Source organism: Daldinia decipiens, assembly GCF_022478715.1.
Source record: "Daldinia decipiens strain CBS 113046 unplaced genomic scaffold F4813scaffold_4, whole genome shotgun sequence".
In the NCBI taxonomy this organism is placed as follows: domain Eukaryota; kingdom Fungi; phylum Ascomycota; class Sordariomycetes; order Xylariales; family Hypoxylaceae; genus Daldinia; species Daldinia decipiens.
The window spans coordinates 128813-144557 of NW_026054547.1; the positions used below are offsets into that span (position 1 = coordinate 128813).

The following is a 15745-nucleotide window of genomic DNA, read 5'->3' on the forward strand; positions in this document are numbered from 1 at the left end:
GCTCCGCGGCGCGGCTTACCCTTGGAGTCTTCCTCGTGAGAGGATTTTGTTTTTTCTTGTCTATATCTGCCGTACCTTTGTACATAGTGCGCTAAAGGCGGATTTTCCACGTAAGGCTTACTACCTAGGTTACCTAGGTAGGTATTTTCTCGCGATCGCTGGTTCGGCCTGCCAGGTACCTGGAACGGTTGCTGATCGACAACTATCTGTCGGTCAGAAATGACAAAGTAGATAGATCTGCGCAGCAGATGGGTACGGTTTCATTACTTCCGGAACGAAACCCATTGCATGAAGCTAGAAGAAGGGGAAGGAAAATAACTAGGTATGTGCGTACACATCTCGATCCCCCTTCTTCACCACCCATCCTTTGTCAGTGGTGAGGCTGGTGAGCTTACTTTTCGCCTCAGTGGGTCCACGATGAGAGATGAGAGATGCAATGCGTAGCTACCTAACATGATATCGTCGCAGCCTCATCATATTGCTGTTATTGTCAAGTATCTACAGGTTCGGATAATTTCCTTCATCTTCGTTTGCATCCTGTCTCGGAATAATTGCCTCAATCGTATGCACAGGAACGCCGCTCCCTGTTTTCATCCATAGCAGGGCTGTGAAAAAGTTTTATCAGTATGTGTGAGGTGGTGATGCCACGCAATGAATGGCGAGAAACTAAAGCTCTACCTATGCAAGCCATGTCGTTTCTTGTTTCGTCTTGTAGCCATGCTTGTTTTCAAGCACACCCCTAACTCACGCTCATCATAAAAAATCTTACATCAACGTAATACATGATGCTTATCACCGATTTCAGAGAGACTGAAGTTACTTATCAGGTCGGCTAATCAAAAATATACGAGTGAACTATACGCTCGTCACAATTATAGCGAAGAGCAGGCTTCCTCGTCATAGTCCTCACTTCAGAGGTTACCGTCTTGTGTTGAAATTGCGCACCTACATCATAGATGGACTTGAGCTGTAGGCACGTGAGATACCGATTCTTCATGAATATCAAGTAGATATATATATGAGAAGAACTTAGTAAGTTATATAATCCTGAGAGAAGTCCGTACGTTAGAAATGAGAAATAATTCCAAGGTCAGTAAACATGCATTCATTCTATAGTATTAGATATAAGAGCGCAGGAACCCACGCTAGAGTTTATCTGGAGATATAATGATATACCATTGGGCGTTTTCGAATTCATCATATTGGGAGTCACAGTAAAGGCTTAAGGATATGGTATAATGGCGTGAGGGGGAGGTTATACGCAAATATGATATCCTCTTAGGTGCAAATAAACTACGGTATTCACCCCTTTGAACCTGACTGGCCTAGGCTGTTTATACTATTTCTTGAAGAATTAGTACATTCTTTGTTGAGTCTTAATTCCGCGGTTTCAATGGAGATTGTAAGTGTCCCTAACGCAACTAATGAAATAAATCTCACTTAATCATGAGAAACTACCATAGTCTTTTAGCTTATGATTTATTGTTAATATCTACGTTTAGTTATGTTATCAGTTGATAGCTTTTAAATCCATTGATTTTCTTTTGAAGCTTGGTAGGGCTTTATATTTCCTACTCTGCTTTAATCTACCACTTGTTGGTAATCTGGTACCCTACTAAGCCAACCCGAACAGGTGATTCTAATTTATACGTAACGATCGAGATGATAGAATAAGAAACATAAGAACAATTATAGTACTGCACGAATAACTACATATATCCTGAACTGGGAGATATATATGTAACTACGGACTTATTGTACTAGTTGTCACAATAATTGCAAAGTGGACATTCTAACAATAAGTAAAAATTTGTACACTTAACGGTAGCATCATAATATGGGACTTTTTCGACCCAAAGGTTCTGACAAGAATGTTCACTACAAGTTGGTCTAAATATAGCAGATTTTAGAATATACGATCAAAATGTTAAACTAGTATTGAATTGGGTTAACTGCATTTTATCAAACTTTGGGCTCTCACATTTTATAGTCGTCCACTATACCACATTAGCTAAAGCTATTAGAAACAAGGGGGTAATAATTTACTTTTATTTTCCCCTCTGCAGTGGAAAGTTGCAAAGGCGCCATCGATGGACACCTTATTATTTCATCGACCTGTACATGTGCTAGAGGTACCTAGCTAGAATATTTACAAATACATCAGGTACTCTGAAAACATACAAACAGGAAACAAAAAGGAACGACATAAAAAATACGACCAAAAAAATCACCGTACCCCGGACTCGAACCGAGAATCTTCGGCTTATTGGCTTGTGCAATAGAAGGCCGACGAGTTGACCATTTCTCTAGTACGGCGTTACAACATGACCACTTGTGTGGAAGTTGCAGGTGCAGTTGCGGTTGCTGTTGGTGTTTATTAAATCAGCTTTTGTACCACTTGCCGTGGGAAACCAGAAAAGCCTGTATGAGGTAGAATTAAGTTTGAGGCTGTAAACAATACTTAGCAACCTACACCTGACTTACAAGTGCAATGCAAAGTCAACGAGTGTCTCCAATAGTTACCTGCCTTTATACTTGAAACGTTAGGTACATTTAAGACTCTATCCAAGTTTCCATATATTACCCTTAACTAATTTAACTTAATTGAAAGATACCTAGGTAGGTACTTATCTCTATTTTATTTTTGCAATTACCTTCTCCGTCCAACTAAAACGTGCCTTTTCTGTTTTACGCAAAGAGGTAGCCATACACTAGGTTAGGTACACAAGGGTGAGTCTGACGTCACATAAGCTATCCCCGAAAAAGTACCGGCGCAGCTGCGCAACTGGATGGTAATCACAAATTCCCACCTGCGATCGAGTACAACTTCAATTTCATCTTTTAAGTTTGCTCCTATATCCAACTCTATATTTCATATAGTTATACTGTTATAGTTTTTCCTTTATGCCAACTTAGAATTGTCTTTTATTAGACATCCTTGTGGATCATCTTATACATTTGCTGCGATGGGGCTATTGAGAACCACAAGTGGAAGTGTGAGCACTAGAAGAGCGGTTTTCGAAACAGGCTCGATGTTTGCCAGTGAAGAAATTACACTCCCAAAACACGAAGATAGCTTACTCCAGTTGGATGGTGAGCAAATGTGTTATGGTCTGTGGGAGGACAACGTGCTCGATCGTTTGATGAATATGAACAACATTGACCGCGAATATATGATGGAAGAGTATATCAACTATCTAACTGGCATATTCAAAGACCTTCCTGGAGTACATAAGGTAGCTCTCATCTCAATTCCCCTTATCCACCTATAGTTCCAGAACAGCCTAACCCCCTAACCCCCTAACTTAGCCCCCCGACCGCCCAACAGAACTACGATTGTCAGCATTCGGAAATGAATATGAGACTGATAACTGTGCATCGTCATGTCCCAGCTTAACAGATGTTTCAACTATTTCAAAGGCTTCGTCGTAAGTTTGTGGTGTACTGTATAACTTACATTGCAATGCTAATTTTACATCTCCAGGCTTGCTAAGTGCCAGAGGAATCCATCTCGCTACTCGCTTCCATTAAAATCAAACCAGTTCAAAGACTTGCGAGCAATTCCTTCTAAACTACCATCTGCAGATGTCAAACACTCTTTAAACTGGAAACCTACATTTGAGAGATGGCCTAATAACGCCAACCAGCCAAGACGTGTTGCGGTTAAGGTGTTAGATCCATCCAAAGTCAAGGCCAACATCCAAACACAGATTCGTGAAATTAGCGATTCTGATTCCCTTGATTCCGAAACTTCATCTGACATATCTTCTGATAACGATGAATATGATCCGTTTGAAAATTTAAACAGCGCAATTAGACATGTCTTTTCGTCCAATAAGCAACTAGCAGACAGGGTGATCGACTGTTTGGTACAACTTCCACCAGATCGCCGAGCACAGGTCTACGGGTATGGGGCCATCTCATCGCACGGCGCCGACAGCTTTCAGGAATCAAGTATCATAGCTGGCTGCGGAAACAATTCCAGGCCTACAAAGAGAAAGCGTATTGACGAAGCGGCCCCGGGCAATTCAAACCAGAACCAGGCTCTCGGAGGCGACGATTATGACGACCGAGTCCTCGTCGACCACCATCCTCCTGAAACATCGTCACCTCATAGAAGGTTTGCCTGTGCGTACAATGTCTTCGACAGAGTAACATTTAGCCCAAGAAATACTAGAGGGAGGACCGCGACACGGTATAAATCGTGTGCCGGTCCTGGATTTTCATCCCTTAACCATTATAAGTCCGTCTACCTAACCATGTGTAAACATATAAGCTAACTTAAGAGAAGGCGCCACCTAGAACGTGTCCACACTTTACACCAATGCCCTCGGTGTGGGCATATTTTCGACAAGCCCGGGGACCTGCAAAATCATTTGGCCCAAGATCCAAGATGTAACCGACTGACATTCGAGCAAGAACGTGGTATATCTCAAGCTATATGGGATAGGGTTAGGGATATTTTTAAGAGAAGACGTAAGTCTCAGGATGAGCCTTCTGATGAAGAACGATGGTTTCTTGTCTGGGATGCTCTCTTTCCGGAGGCGCAGAGGCCTCCGACAGCATGTGAGTCGTACCTAGGCACCGTTGAACTTTTCGCCAAGACTTATTGGAGACAACCTCCGAAGTGATGTCTACCTGTTATGCTAACTATGCAAACATATAGACTATGAGGAGCCACATATACATGATGCCTACCAGTCCAGGGTTCTGGAAGTCTTTGATTTTCTCTTAGCCGATCGACCTCAACTAGCTCCAGCCCGTAGCCATAGAGATGATCTTATGGAGGCATTAAGACACGCTCTTGATGTTGCCGGCCGAGGAACACGATCGGACCAGGAAGTTGGAGAATCCATTATGACCTCACCATTAGCACAAGGGCCTTTACCAAACACCAGTGCACCGGACCGGATGCCCGATATACACCAGACGAACATCTTAGAACCTTGTGAGCCTGATACAACCAATGCGTACATAGATATGTCGAGTCACGTTGAGGAGCCGAGACATCAAGTAAGCGAACCAATAGATAATTTGGATCTATTTGGCGTGTTTGGCTCAACCTACCCCAGCATGGGTGTCACCGGCGATGGTAAGTGATAACGATGCCTGCAGTACTACCAGACAAGCTTCTAACAGTTGTTGTAGACTATGTTGATGAATTATTTTTGGACCTTCTTGAATAATATGGAAATTGGTAACTAGACTCTTGCCTTTAAACGGTGACCGATATATAATATATGAGACTAAAAGGTCACTCAAGAGGATATACATTGAGACTGACCTTGGGGATCTTATTTGTAAGGAATGACATTATTTAAAAAGTCCTTAGCTTTGTGCAGGACTTTTTCATCCGGAACGAACATAGTATATCTTAGTTTTCGAGGTTCCAGATCATTGAGTCGCTCGAGTCTTGCGAACAAATACAAATCCTCAACGTGGTAAACAAGTTGCACTAGTATCCAGTATTATATTTCACACGTCCCCGGCGTAACGTGCTACTGCTCTTAGGATCGAAACCGATCGACATAACGTAGAGTTGTGGATGTTAGAGACTCCTTAAGATCCTCCCCGGGGCTGAGGCAACGAAGATCATACGGCGGAATGATTAATATGTATGCTTCACCGACTTTAAAGGAATATACTTGGCATGTTTAAAATAGATAGGAAACTATGCCTACTATCTCGAGGCGTCTATCATATGATTATTTTAACAACTAAGCTACGTACTAAACTCTTAAGTCCTCCGGGATGGACGGATGTTGCGCATTGATACCTCTGAAGGACGTGTTCAGCATGAAGACTTACTAACTTCATCCCGTATACTGTATGTAGCTTTGGTCATGGAAATATTAATGACTTCTAGAACAACATTCTATTTTAAGAGCAGGGGTATCATATCGCGATCCTTTCACTCGCTAATCTTAACTTCATTCCTGCCAACTACTTGTCTTAAATATGATCCAGCGATTTTCCATACAAGTATTCCTACGCTCATAACTAACGACTTGCACCGCCGATCTTTATGTACGACAACTAGTGATAAAAGCGGTATGATTAGCTGTTGAGCTGGTTAGATGCTTGGCTCTTACGTCTTATTCCACTATGTTGATCCTTGGTCCGATAGCTTCGTTCATTGGTGAAGTATTTGAATTATACAAATAGTTGATTTCTTATGACAGGTGTCGGGCGGGCTGCCATTCAAGGCTTCCCACCTGTTCACACTTGTCTCTCCCTCTTTATGAGTTGGCAGCTGGCTACTGACACCCGATAAAAGCTGACCCATGGCGATTCGGTCCCGACGGCATGGTCCGTCATGGTCCGTCATCCATTCCTAAATTTAATCCAAACGCCCAATTCTCAAGGAATGATTGTCGGCAGATCAAACTCTACTACTACGTAAGCTATAACTGACCGCGTGGCGTTTATTCGTTATGCAAACGATGGATATTCTTACCTGGTCATAATCCATAATCCATAGGTAAATCCATAATCACCAGCCTTGATCTGATCTGGTAGTCTGGCTGCAAGCCGCTTTCCGGCTGAATGCTACCTTTGGTTCAGTGCCGCCAGCCGTCAAGCTAAAACACGGAACACCTCTATCCTGTCCTACTATTCCTCTTCTGACGACTCTGCTTATCTCAAGGAATATGCGGAGATGCCCTATTTATCGCATCTCCTAAGACATCGAGTACAACACTCAAAATACTCTTATACGCTGGGAGAAAAGAAACAGATGGGATGGATGACGCAAAATAGTCCCATCTATTAAATACTCTTCTCAAGTCCTCGGCGATACTCCCCGTGGCCGATTGGCCTATTTGGCTGAATCTATGACTAGACGGTTGGTTGGTCATATATATATATATATATATGTGTGTGATATCGGCTTGCTTACTTGCTTTTTCCAATGTACTGCCCCAATCTTACGTTGCACTGGTCACCCCCAGGGTCTCATCCAGTAATACCAGGGTCTCATCAGCCATCTACAGAGGTGGGGATTTCGTCTCAGCTGAAGCCTTACTGGGCAGTCAGATAGCCGGTCCCGGTATGTAAGTCGCCGCACATTGTGCGTTAAAAGCGGCTCGTCCGCACCCCCTTTACAGTAGCTCTAGGATTTGTTTCTGACCTTCTCTTTGCCTCTTGAATGGGCAAACCTGCACCAACATGAAATCCGCCCTCAGGCTGGCCACCTTGAGTTATGCGATCACTAACGTTGATGCTAGCTTACTATTTCCCTCTGGTCGTAATGCGGGGGATTGGGGTCCGGCTAAAGACGTTGTTGCCGCCTCTCCAATAGATCCTGTGGGATGGACGCCGAAACCGACTGCGCCGCCGGCGGCCGAGCCGTTCGATTTTGAGCTTCGGAGGAGGCAGGATATGACTACCACCACAATTGTTGCTAGTGTTGCTACGTGCGGGTGGCCGGCTGATAATATTAGCGGTAGGTGATGATTTAGATTATGGGTTACCTAACAAACCTACGAAAAGCTCTCGTCTTAACTCTTAGTAGCGCCGGCAATTACGTGCGGCGGGGGAGGTTATTGTTATGAGGCACCGGGATCTTTCGCTGCGGGATGTTGTACCGAGACGAATCGTCGTAATTGCAGAATACCGACGACATGCTTGGAATCAACAAGATCAGGCTCTTCTTTAACTGACACTGCTAGGACGCTACTCTGGTGAGCTTAAGACTTATCCATCATCCTCTCCTAGTTCTCATTAACCAAGTCCCGGAAAGTGATGAACCAGCACGACCCCATTGTGTAACTTATTTATACAATGCCAGCTTCTTCGAAAACTTCAACGGGGTCAGTTTTCTGGCTTGTGGTAAAGAGGCAGGGTCTAGTATAATTGCAACTAGTGCGCCGCCGAACTGGGCACCACCGAGCGATATCACAACTACTTCTCAATCTACGTCCGAGCGATCTCCAGCGGGTACCGATCCTACCAACGTCGTAACTGTCACCGTTTCCCCGAGCTCAAGCTCATCATCGCCGGACGCAGTAGTTGCGGATCAGAGTAGTAACGGGTCGAATAGAACCGGGGCTATTGCTGGCGGCGTGGTTGGCGGGGTTGCTGTACTCTCACTGATAGCCGCTGCCATCTTCTTCTGTCTACGTCGACGTCAGCGTAAGAATAATGAGACTGAAGGCAAGGAGATAGAAGGCTCGCCTCCCTTTCGACCGCGAGGTTTCCCGCGTAATAGTGTATATGGCGGTGGACTACCCGAACCTCAATACCAATCAGACTTCTACGGGGAATTACCGCCGCAGATGGCACAAGCATCGACCCAGCACGTTGTAGGCTACCCGCCACCTACTCACTTTGAACCAGCTGTCATGCCTAGAGATCATAGGGACCAAAGAAGTCACAGGAGTCATAGATATTCTCAAGTGCAGGCAATTCCGTCTACCTTTGTCCCGGGGGCACGCAAGCCGAACGAAGATGATATAGTATCACCCATTACTCCTGGCGACCAATTAAACCCTGCCGACGACCCAGCAACGTACACATGGATCTCAAACCCGACACCACCTCCACAATCAGACTACTCTCAGTTCAGCCCACCTCCACCAGCACATTTTCAATCGTACCGACCATATCCTGGAACATAAAGAAGGCTATCGACCGTAGGATGAAATTACAGCTATGGCGGCTTAACTTGCCGCTCATTTAAAATATATAAAGGTTTTAATATTACATATACGTACGTACTGGGCGCGACGTTTTCTGGGATACCGGTGTCTTGTAGGTGCGTAATGCATCTCGTAAGACGGAAGATACCTATAGCATTTTTCTAATGGGATATAAGGAAGAGGTGAAAACAGGATCTGGCTTAGGTAGAATATTACTCGGATAGCACTGGGCGGAACGGAGGTGATCTAAAAATATCTATATGGCACTAGGTACGTTGATATGTTGACGAATTAGCGAGTAATATTGAATGTATCTACGATTATTAAATCCTAGTCTAATTAGGACTTGGTCAGATTAAGCCTGGGTTGATCAAGTTCTACATATAGTATACAATACTATTTGTATTTTATGGATCAATATTCAAGACTGTCGAATTGTACTAAGAGCATCGGAGTGGCCTGGGTGAGTATAGTTTGTTATTATCTATTATTTTAGACGATATATGCAGTGTTAATGCAATATACACTTAGACTGAACCCCAAATAACCACCCAGCCCAGTTATACCACCATGTTTGTTAATACAACTGTTATGATTAGGTGGATCTTGTACTCACCCGCGGCAGTGGAAGGCCAGAAAGCAAGAATAGATATCGCGGGGTACGGAAGACATGTGGGGAAGTCGGCAGTGTTATTAGCATAGCTTCTCCACCCCTCGGTTATCAATCTGCCGACTAGGGAAGATTATTAAATAAGGGGGTATGCCGTTGACTGGAAACCATGTTAACTGCTGAAGCTCTGCGAATCTTTGTCTTAGAATAATACACGCGAGGCGTACAGACTAATACCTTACATATGAGCAGAGAAACAAGACAAGACCCGAACTTGGAGAAGAATCCGAATCCGAATCCGAGTAGGTCCCCGCAGCAGTTTAATATATTTCCCCCTATTTGAACCCCCGGGAGTAGGCACAGGAAATGGGTGGTGGACAAACTTAAACTAGGAAGGCAATGCGGTCAGTAAGCGTGGAGGAGATATCACGGCACCGCTCGCTGAAGGATCTCTGGGTTGTCATTGATGATGTAGTCTACGATCTCAGCGGATTTGCGCTAGAACATCAGAAAATCCCGGTGGTGTCTCAGTACTCTTGGACTACGCCGGACGAGACGCAACCGCTGCTTACTCCGAGGTCCACTCACCATCGTTGATCAAGATCTCGTTGCCAGCATCATCTCGCATTGGCGTTCTAGACCAAACTACCATTACGGATAAATGGGCTAAACCACCAGCTGCTCATTCCCGTTACCCGAGGTTATGGATGCGGCAGCACGCTCCTGGGCTACCAATCGCACTGAAAGGGATCCAGACAGCGGCGGATGCAATGAAGGCTATGGAAGCAGGTGTTGATGCTATATATATCTCTAACCATGGTGAACGGAGCCTAGATACATCTCCTACTACGATACTGATGCTGCTTGAGATCCAGAAGTGTTACCCACAGGTATTTGATAAGATGGAAGTATATGTCGATGATGGCATCACTAGGGGAACAGATATCTTCAAGGCTCTGTGTCTAGGTGCCAAGGCTGTTGGAATTGGGCGGGGGTTTCTATTCTCGCTGAATTATGGGAAGCAGGGTATTGAGAAGTTTGTTAATAAATAGTAAGTTTAAACCCCCTTTATACCCACTACTTCCCAGCTCTTTATAAAGAGGCTTGTGTTAATACCATACGCACGTAGTTCTTGTCGATGAGCTGGTGACGACTATACAGATGTGCGGTATCACTAGTCTCGACCAAGTCCATCCCGGGCTACTACATACAGGAGCTGTTGACCACCTTGTTCCTGGGTCTGAAGAGCATCCGTATGCTAGGTGGAAGCCAAAGTAATGAAGTAGCAAACTGTGAGATAGAAATCAATGTTATATATGACTTATGTACATCATGTACTTTATTTGGGTCGGTATCTGTTATTATACTAAAGAAGCACATAACACACATAGGAAAATCTAACAAATTTGTCACCTGGATACATGTACCTAACTGTGCTTATTCACTCAGTTACGACAAAGGTACATTCACACGTCTTGCGTTTCCCAGAGCATTGAACTTATCAGCGGCCACTGTTGTCACAATCATACAGACATCCCTAGCAACGGACGGCGCTACAGCCAGACAAACCCTACTAGCCATACTACGCACACTCATTTTCCGTCAAACCCATCTACGAAGAAGGTAGCTTCCATGACAATAAACATTGTAATTACATTATTTAAGGCACGTACTCCTTCTCGAACTGCTGTATCTTGTGTCATTGGGAAGGTTGCCAGCTGAAGGTTGGAAGTTGGACGGTACGTATACACTTGTCTCCCTAAGTACTCTCTACCCTACCCGCCCTTTTTGAAATATATATAAACATATGCCTTCCCTGTCTGCTTGAGATCTTTCGAATTACTTTCTTTCTTCATCGCACAATAATCTAACCTAGCCTTCTTTTCCCTTCTTAACTATCTTACTATCACCCTTACCCATCAACAACCTTTCTTGTCTTCACATACTACATACCACACACAACTAACTATTCATAATGGTTAAGTTTAGGGGAGACATAAAGAGCTGGCGTGCCTATAGTCACCTAGGGGCTTTCTTTGGAATACCACAACTCTATGATCGTGAGGGGAACCGTCTAGATAGCTATACAACAGACCTCCCCTCTAAGAAAGAACATCAAAACACCCTTCCGGAGTTACAAATTGAGGGGGACTTCTATAATAAGTCAGTCCATGTCTTTGATGGTGCTCAGGGTAACATTATATATATCCGATCAGGACCCAGTGATGCTGGTGAGGTATCGGTTCATACAGAAAAGGTTGTTGTAAAGCACACTTCAACCAAGAAACATATACCTCATAGGTATACATCGTATAGTAAATACGCTTCGAGCAAGCACATTTCAGGTAAGAACCATAAAACAGCTGAGGTTATTTCTTCTAATATCGAGGCTAATTTCACTCATGTATAATCAGATACAGATGATGAAAGCTCGGATCTCAAAGAGGCCATTCATGCGAAGCACGCTCGAAGCTATAAGTCTTCGTCTAAGAGGCATATTGCTGTTAGGCGTACCCGAGGTAATAAATCATACGACATTTGAATTCGCACATTTTCGATTGGAAGTGAGGCTAATTCTATTCAAGTAGGATCTGACTCGGAAGAAAGTTCGGACCCTGAAGAGGTTGTCGCTAAGAAAAAGCATATTCGTGCTAAGCACGCCTCGGGCAAAGAGCGAAAGAAAGCAAAGAAGATGCTACTTCCTTCCGACGAAGATTCAGATACTCTAGTAGAGTCTAGCACAGACGGTGAAAGCTCTGAGTCGGATTTCGTTGCCCCTAAGCCCTCTCGCAACAAGAAGAAAGCTCCAACCAAGTATACTTCAAGCAAGAGGAAGGCCTCTACTAAAAATACAAGGAGGGCAGCTAAATCTGTGTCCCCTCCCTCGAGCGAGTCCGATTCAACTGAAGAAGAATCTGAAGAAGCAGAAGAGGATAGTTCCAACGCTGAAGAGGTCCCTGCTAAAAAGGAGCCCAGGAGGAACTTGGAAACCATCCAGATGGATGGTTATAGGGACGATGGTTGGTCCATCCACGAAGATGGCACGATCTGCTTCATGAAGGCAAAAGGTAGCTCGTAAGTGTTACCCCTTTTATCCCTTATCAAGCATCGACTAATCGATACATCACAGTTCACGGAAGATAGCCCAAGAACTCGAGCGGGAAGTATCAGAGGTTCAAATACGCATACAGGAGATCATGGAACTAGCCGAGGAAGGCGGGCTCACAATTGAGAGCCTTGGTGAGATCTACGCTCAGGATGTGAAGAAGAAGATGAAAAAGAGAAAAGAAGATTCCAGGCCAAAACATCAAGCCTATGCAGAGACTGTCATTGATGACTCCGATGAAGAGCCCAAAATAAAAAGTAAAGACAAGGGGCCTAGCTCTATTTACTCTTCCTCCTCCATCGAGTCCATCCTTTCCTACGCAACCTTCCCCCCGATCGTCGTGCCAGCACGTGACCGCCCCGATATGATGCACACATTGTCGCGTCTATATCCCGACCAAAAGGTCTTCTACCCGGACAGCAACTTCAGCGTCCAGGACTGCCGCGCCCTCGCCGTTGCCGAAGCGCGGTACCGCGGCCAACAGTACGCCTACATTCAGAGCGAGTTCGCCAACCTTACGGGGCAGTGCTTGGACACCGAGGTGCTGAAGGCCAAGCTTGCTCAGAGTATAAACCCTTACGACCACACTTATGTAAATTGGGGTGGGTACCGGCAGTAGTTATTAGAGAATGGCTCTTGGAGAATAAAGAACTTTGGGGGAAGGAAAGACAACTGGAGGGAATTCATGGGTAGGTGGTGGCCTTGCTGGGGAGTATTGAACGAGGGGTTCATGAGGTTCCATAGAGGATTTTGGTTCGCAGGACCGACTTTGGCTTTCCAAACAAGAAGGATATGAACAAATTTCATTCCTAGAGTGTATGAGCACAAGAATGCTCCTCGATGGGCCTGGGTGGGGTAGGGAAAGAGGCCTTGGTTGAGTTATAGTTGGGTTGAGCTCATCCGGGCAAACAACAGCCTAGTACATATATTATATTATATCACACTTACATCCTTACCTTTACGAGTATGGTAATATAAATACTCGTTTGATTTCCTTGATAATATAGCTTAGTCCAGTGCTATTAATCTAGTATAATATGCATGTAGGAACAGATCTCCTTGAATAATCATCTATTCCCTATCACTAAAATGCTTCTTTAGTTTTCTCAGATAAATTCGAGAATGCTAAGCCAACTTTATTTAGCAATAGACCCTCATACAAACGAAGGTACGTACGTATGGTTAAAAAGATGGACAGACGTAAACAAAAGTAGGAAAAGGTGTAGGTGAAAAAACAGGGAAGAAAAATGAAAAATGAAAACATTAAAACGTCATAGAAAAACATTATAAAAATAAAAGCAAAAAGATACAAAAAGCTCAGTCCCAGATTCGAATCCCCTCGGATAGGGGCAGAGGATTCGAATCCGAGACCTACGAAAAACCGGCTTCGTTAGGCATCTGCTGTCAAGTCACGTTCTTTGGGAAGAACGGTCCAGCATAAGACACCACGGTGGGGTTTTCTCTAACCTCAAGTCGCCCAAGCGAGGGGCGTCGGTTGACAGTTGGCTTGCAATTAGGATATATAACTTTTACTTGGTGGGTAGGTTAGGTACTTAGGGGATGTACCTGGTTATCTTGTTGCCTGGGTTTCTGAATAGCTGCAGGTTGACAGGTGTCTACACTACGATAAGACTCGTGGCAACCCCTCTATTTATTTACAGTGTGCTATATATAAGAAGAGTGAATTTTTATCATGTAATACTACCTAACCTACCTAGGTACCTAAGGTACCTCTTACGTTGGCTCCCGTCAACATGATAAGCTTGCGGATAATTTCGTATGAAAGTTCATACTCAGGGGTTGGAGCCAATACTTGAATCCAAACGAGTGACACTAGCTACCGCTACGAACGCTCCGAAATATATCCTCATAGATCAATCCGAGATAACTTACATTGATCTTCACCGAATGTTCTTCATTCTATTTCAGACATGGAAATAGCAGCCATCCACCTCCAGAATGGAGGATTCCGTCCGATCAATTTCCTAAGGAATGAAGTTTGTCTAGGGTACCCTGGATAGTATCCCTCGGAGGCATTGTCGTCATGTACATGTTCCTGCGGAAGAAGTCCACTTTCAATAGTATGTTAGTAGGTGTCCTCTAGCCCTTATTGTGGTCTTGAAATTGTTATGGAAGGGGGGCAACAACAACAAAATAAGGAAGGACAGAAAGGGGCCCTACCGTCATCTTTGAGCTGGTTCCAATACTCAACAATCTTTTTCAGTTGCAGTTCCTCCAGTGCAAGGGGCGGGATGTTGTTCAGGTTGTTCTCGAATAGGTCATGAAGACCTTGGAGATCACCCGACATAGCGGACCACGCGCCCTGGATCTTCTCCAGCGTATTGACGGCTGGCTGGATGCATGCAACCAGTTCTTGGATTGAAGTCTTTAGAAGGTTCATTTTGCATCAGCCATATATTTGCAGAGGAATCAAGAGATGCAATGGGCAAAATGGAAAAGGAGGGGGTTTTAGGGAAAGATACGAAACGTACTCGCATATCAACTAGGTCAGAACTCATCATTTTCGCATTCTCTATCTTGGCTTGATCGCTCCTAATCAAGAATCAGGGCTTGAACCCTCTCCAAGATCCCCGTCAATCGCTTGATATCATTTTCGGCCAATACATCTACGGTGATGCCAGCGATGGTACCCGCAAAGGGACTGTGGTTATGTGAGACATGTTCATTACTCGGGATGGGACTAGGCTTTTCTCACTGACATCCAGACGTAGTAAGCTGTCTCTCGGATCTTCTTCCGGTCTTCTCGATGGCAAAATTGGTCAGCTAAGCAGTGTTAATGTACCTAGGGTTGATGGACGTCGTACATACCTGCCTCGATTTGCCGCTGGATGTCCGCTACCTCCTTGTTGTAATCGCCAACCCAGATCAAAAGCTGACGATAGTACGAAGAGTCGATACTCCCGCCGGCATCCTATCAAGAAGCCACAATGGTCAGTACTTCGTTGATATTCCATAATAAAAATAATAGTGGATTTGTGCTTTACTTACCATGGCGTAGTTGAAGATCTTGTTAGAAATACTAACTAGGTCTTCCCAGGTGACATTTGGCCGTCCAGACGTAACGATTCAGTTTCGCAAAGTCGGCAGAATCCAAGCGCGAATGCATAGTCGTTAGGGTTATCATCATCGCCGTCGCCGGATCGACCTTTGCTGCTAGGGTCGAACTTAACCCACAGATCTGGATGCGGATACCAGACTGTCGGGTCGTCAATGGGCTTGGTTTGATCAAACCTGACTCTTCCCCCCATGGTGGACCTTGACGGTGATGATTGATCCTGAAAAGAGAGTGAATAGGTTATAGCTATAGCACTATCGTGAGTTGAATCAAGTTGGTCAATTGTCCCACAATGAGCACTCGACTTTGTAGCC

At 44.5% G+C, this 15745-nt stretch overlaps 6 protein-coding genes and 1 non-coding gene across 7 annotated transcripts; 4 read left to right on the forward strand and 3 right to left on the reverse strand.

Moving 5' to 3' along the window:
* Positions 1 to 2228: 2228 nt before the first annotated feature.
* F4813DRAFT_t29 lies at positions 2229 to 2316 on the reverse strand. The gene has a single exon. It is a non-coding gene; the product is annotated as a tRNA-Arg (tRNA).
* A 495-nt stretch (positions 2317 to 2811) lies between these two features.
* F4813DRAFT_346593 (uncharacterized protein) lies at positions 2812 to 5490 on the forward strand. The gene is made up of 6 exons (XM_049241858.1): positions 2812 to 3236; positions 3310 to 3428; positions 3485 to 4243; positions 4292 to 4566; positions 4667 to 5092; positions 5149 to 5490. The coding sequence occupies exons 1-6, from the start codon at positions 2967 to 2969 to the stop codon at positions 5184 to 5186; spliced, it is 1887 nt and encodes a 628-aa protein (XP_049103106.1). The 5' UTR covers positions 2812 to 2966; the 3' UTR covers positions 5187 to 5490.
* Positions 5491 to 7012: 1522 nt separating this feature from the next.
* F4813DRAFT_219100 (uncharacterized protein) lies at positions 7013 to 8791 on the forward strand. The gene is made up of 3 exons (XM_049239774.1): positions 7013 to 7444; positions 7514 to 7682; positions 7790 to 8791. Exons 1-3 carry the CDS (start codon positions 7168 to 7170, stop codon positions 8616 to 8618), a joined length of 1275 nt encoding a protein of 424 aa, XP_049103107.1. The 5' UTR covers positions 7013 to 7167; the 3' UTR covers positions 8619 to 8791.
* An 857-nt stretch (positions 8792 to 9648) lies between these two features.
* Positions 9649 to 10527, forward strand: F4813DRAFT_385679 (FMN-dependent dehydrogenase-domain-containing protein; the record flags this gene model as incomplete). The annotated part of the gene is made up of 3 exons (XM_049246286.1): positions 9649 to 9653; positions 9725 to 10275; positions 10379 to 10527. The coding sequence occupies 3 exons, from the start codon at positions 9649 to 9651 to the stop codon at positions 10525 to 10527; spliced, it is 705 nt and encodes a 234-aa protein (XP_049103108.1).
* A 705-nt stretch (positions 10528 to 11232) lies between these two features.
* Positions 11233 to 13305, forward strand: F4813DRAFT_346604 (uncharacterized protein). The gene is made up of 4 exons (XM_049241859.1): positions 11233 to 11594; positions 11664 to 11768; positions 11835 to 12324; positions 12380 to 13305. Exons 3-4 carry the CDS (start codon positions 11942 to 11944, stop codon positions 12972 to 12974), a joined length of 978 nt encoding a protein of 325 aa, XP_049103109.1. The 5' UTR covers positions 11233 to 11594; positions 11664 to 11768; positions 11835 to 11941; the 3' UTR covers positions 12975 to 13305.
* A 1027-nt stretch (positions 13306 to 14332) lies between these two features.
* Positions 14333 to 14756, reverse strand: F4813DRAFT_385681 (uncharacterized protein; the record flags this gene model as incomplete). Its single annotated transcript, XM_049246287.1, has 2 exons — positions 14333 to 14427; positions 14537 to 14756. 2 exons carry the CDS (start codon positions 14754 to 14756, stop codon positions 14333 to 14335), a joined length of 315 nt encoding a protein of 104 aa, XP_049103110.1.
* Positions 14757 to 14862: 106 nt separating this feature from the next.
* F4813DRAFT_399227 (uncharacterized protein) lies at positions 14863 to 15624 on the reverse strand (the record flags this gene model as incomplete). The annotated part of the gene is made up of 5 exons (XM_049248151.1): positions 14863 to 15017; positions 15076 to 15139; positions 15185 to 15287; positions 15365 to 15395; positions 15440 to 15624. The coding sequence occupies 5 exons, from the start codon at positions 15622 to 15624 to the stop codon at positions 14909 to 14911; spliced, it is 492 nt and encodes a 163-aa protein (XP_049103111.1). The 3' UTR covers positions 14863 to 14908.
* Positions 15625 to 15745: the final 121 nt, after the last annotated feature.

Bases quoted from the DNA above. Each gene is read 5' to 3' on its own strand.
- F4813DRAFT_346593 (XM_049241858.1), top strand. From the start codon at position 2,967: ATGGGGCTATTGAGAACCACAAGTGGAAGTGTGAGCACTAGAAGAGCG. The intron at 4,244-4,291 runs GTCCGTCTACCT...ACTTAAGAGAAG, and splicing joins TCATCCCTTAACCATTATAA to GCGCCACCTAGAACGTGTCC. The intron at 4,567-4,666 runs GTGAGTCGTACC...GCAAACATATAG, and splicing joins GCAGAGGCCTCCGACAGCAT to ACTATGAGGAGCCACATATA.
- F4813DRAFT_346604 (XM_049241859.1), top strand. From the start codon at position 11,942: ATGCTACTTCCTTCCGACGAAGATTCAGATACTCTAGTAGAGTCTAGC. The intron at 12,325-12,379 runs GTAAGTGTTACC...GATACATCACAG, and splicing joins ATGAAGGCAAAAGGTAGCTC to TTCACGGAAGATAGCCCAAG.
- F4813DRAFT_219100 (XM_049239774.1), top strand. From the start codon at position 7,168: ATGAAATCCGCCCTCAGGCTGGCCACCTTGAGTTATGCGATCACTAAC. The intron at 7,445-7,513 runs GTAGGTGATGAT...AACTCTTAGTAG, and splicing joins GCCGGCTGATAATATTAGCG to CGCCGGCAATTACGTGCGGC. The intron at 7,683-7,789 runs GTGAGCTTAAGA...ATACAATGCCAG, and splicing joins ACTGCTAGGACGCTACTCTG to CTTCTTCGAAAACTTCAACG.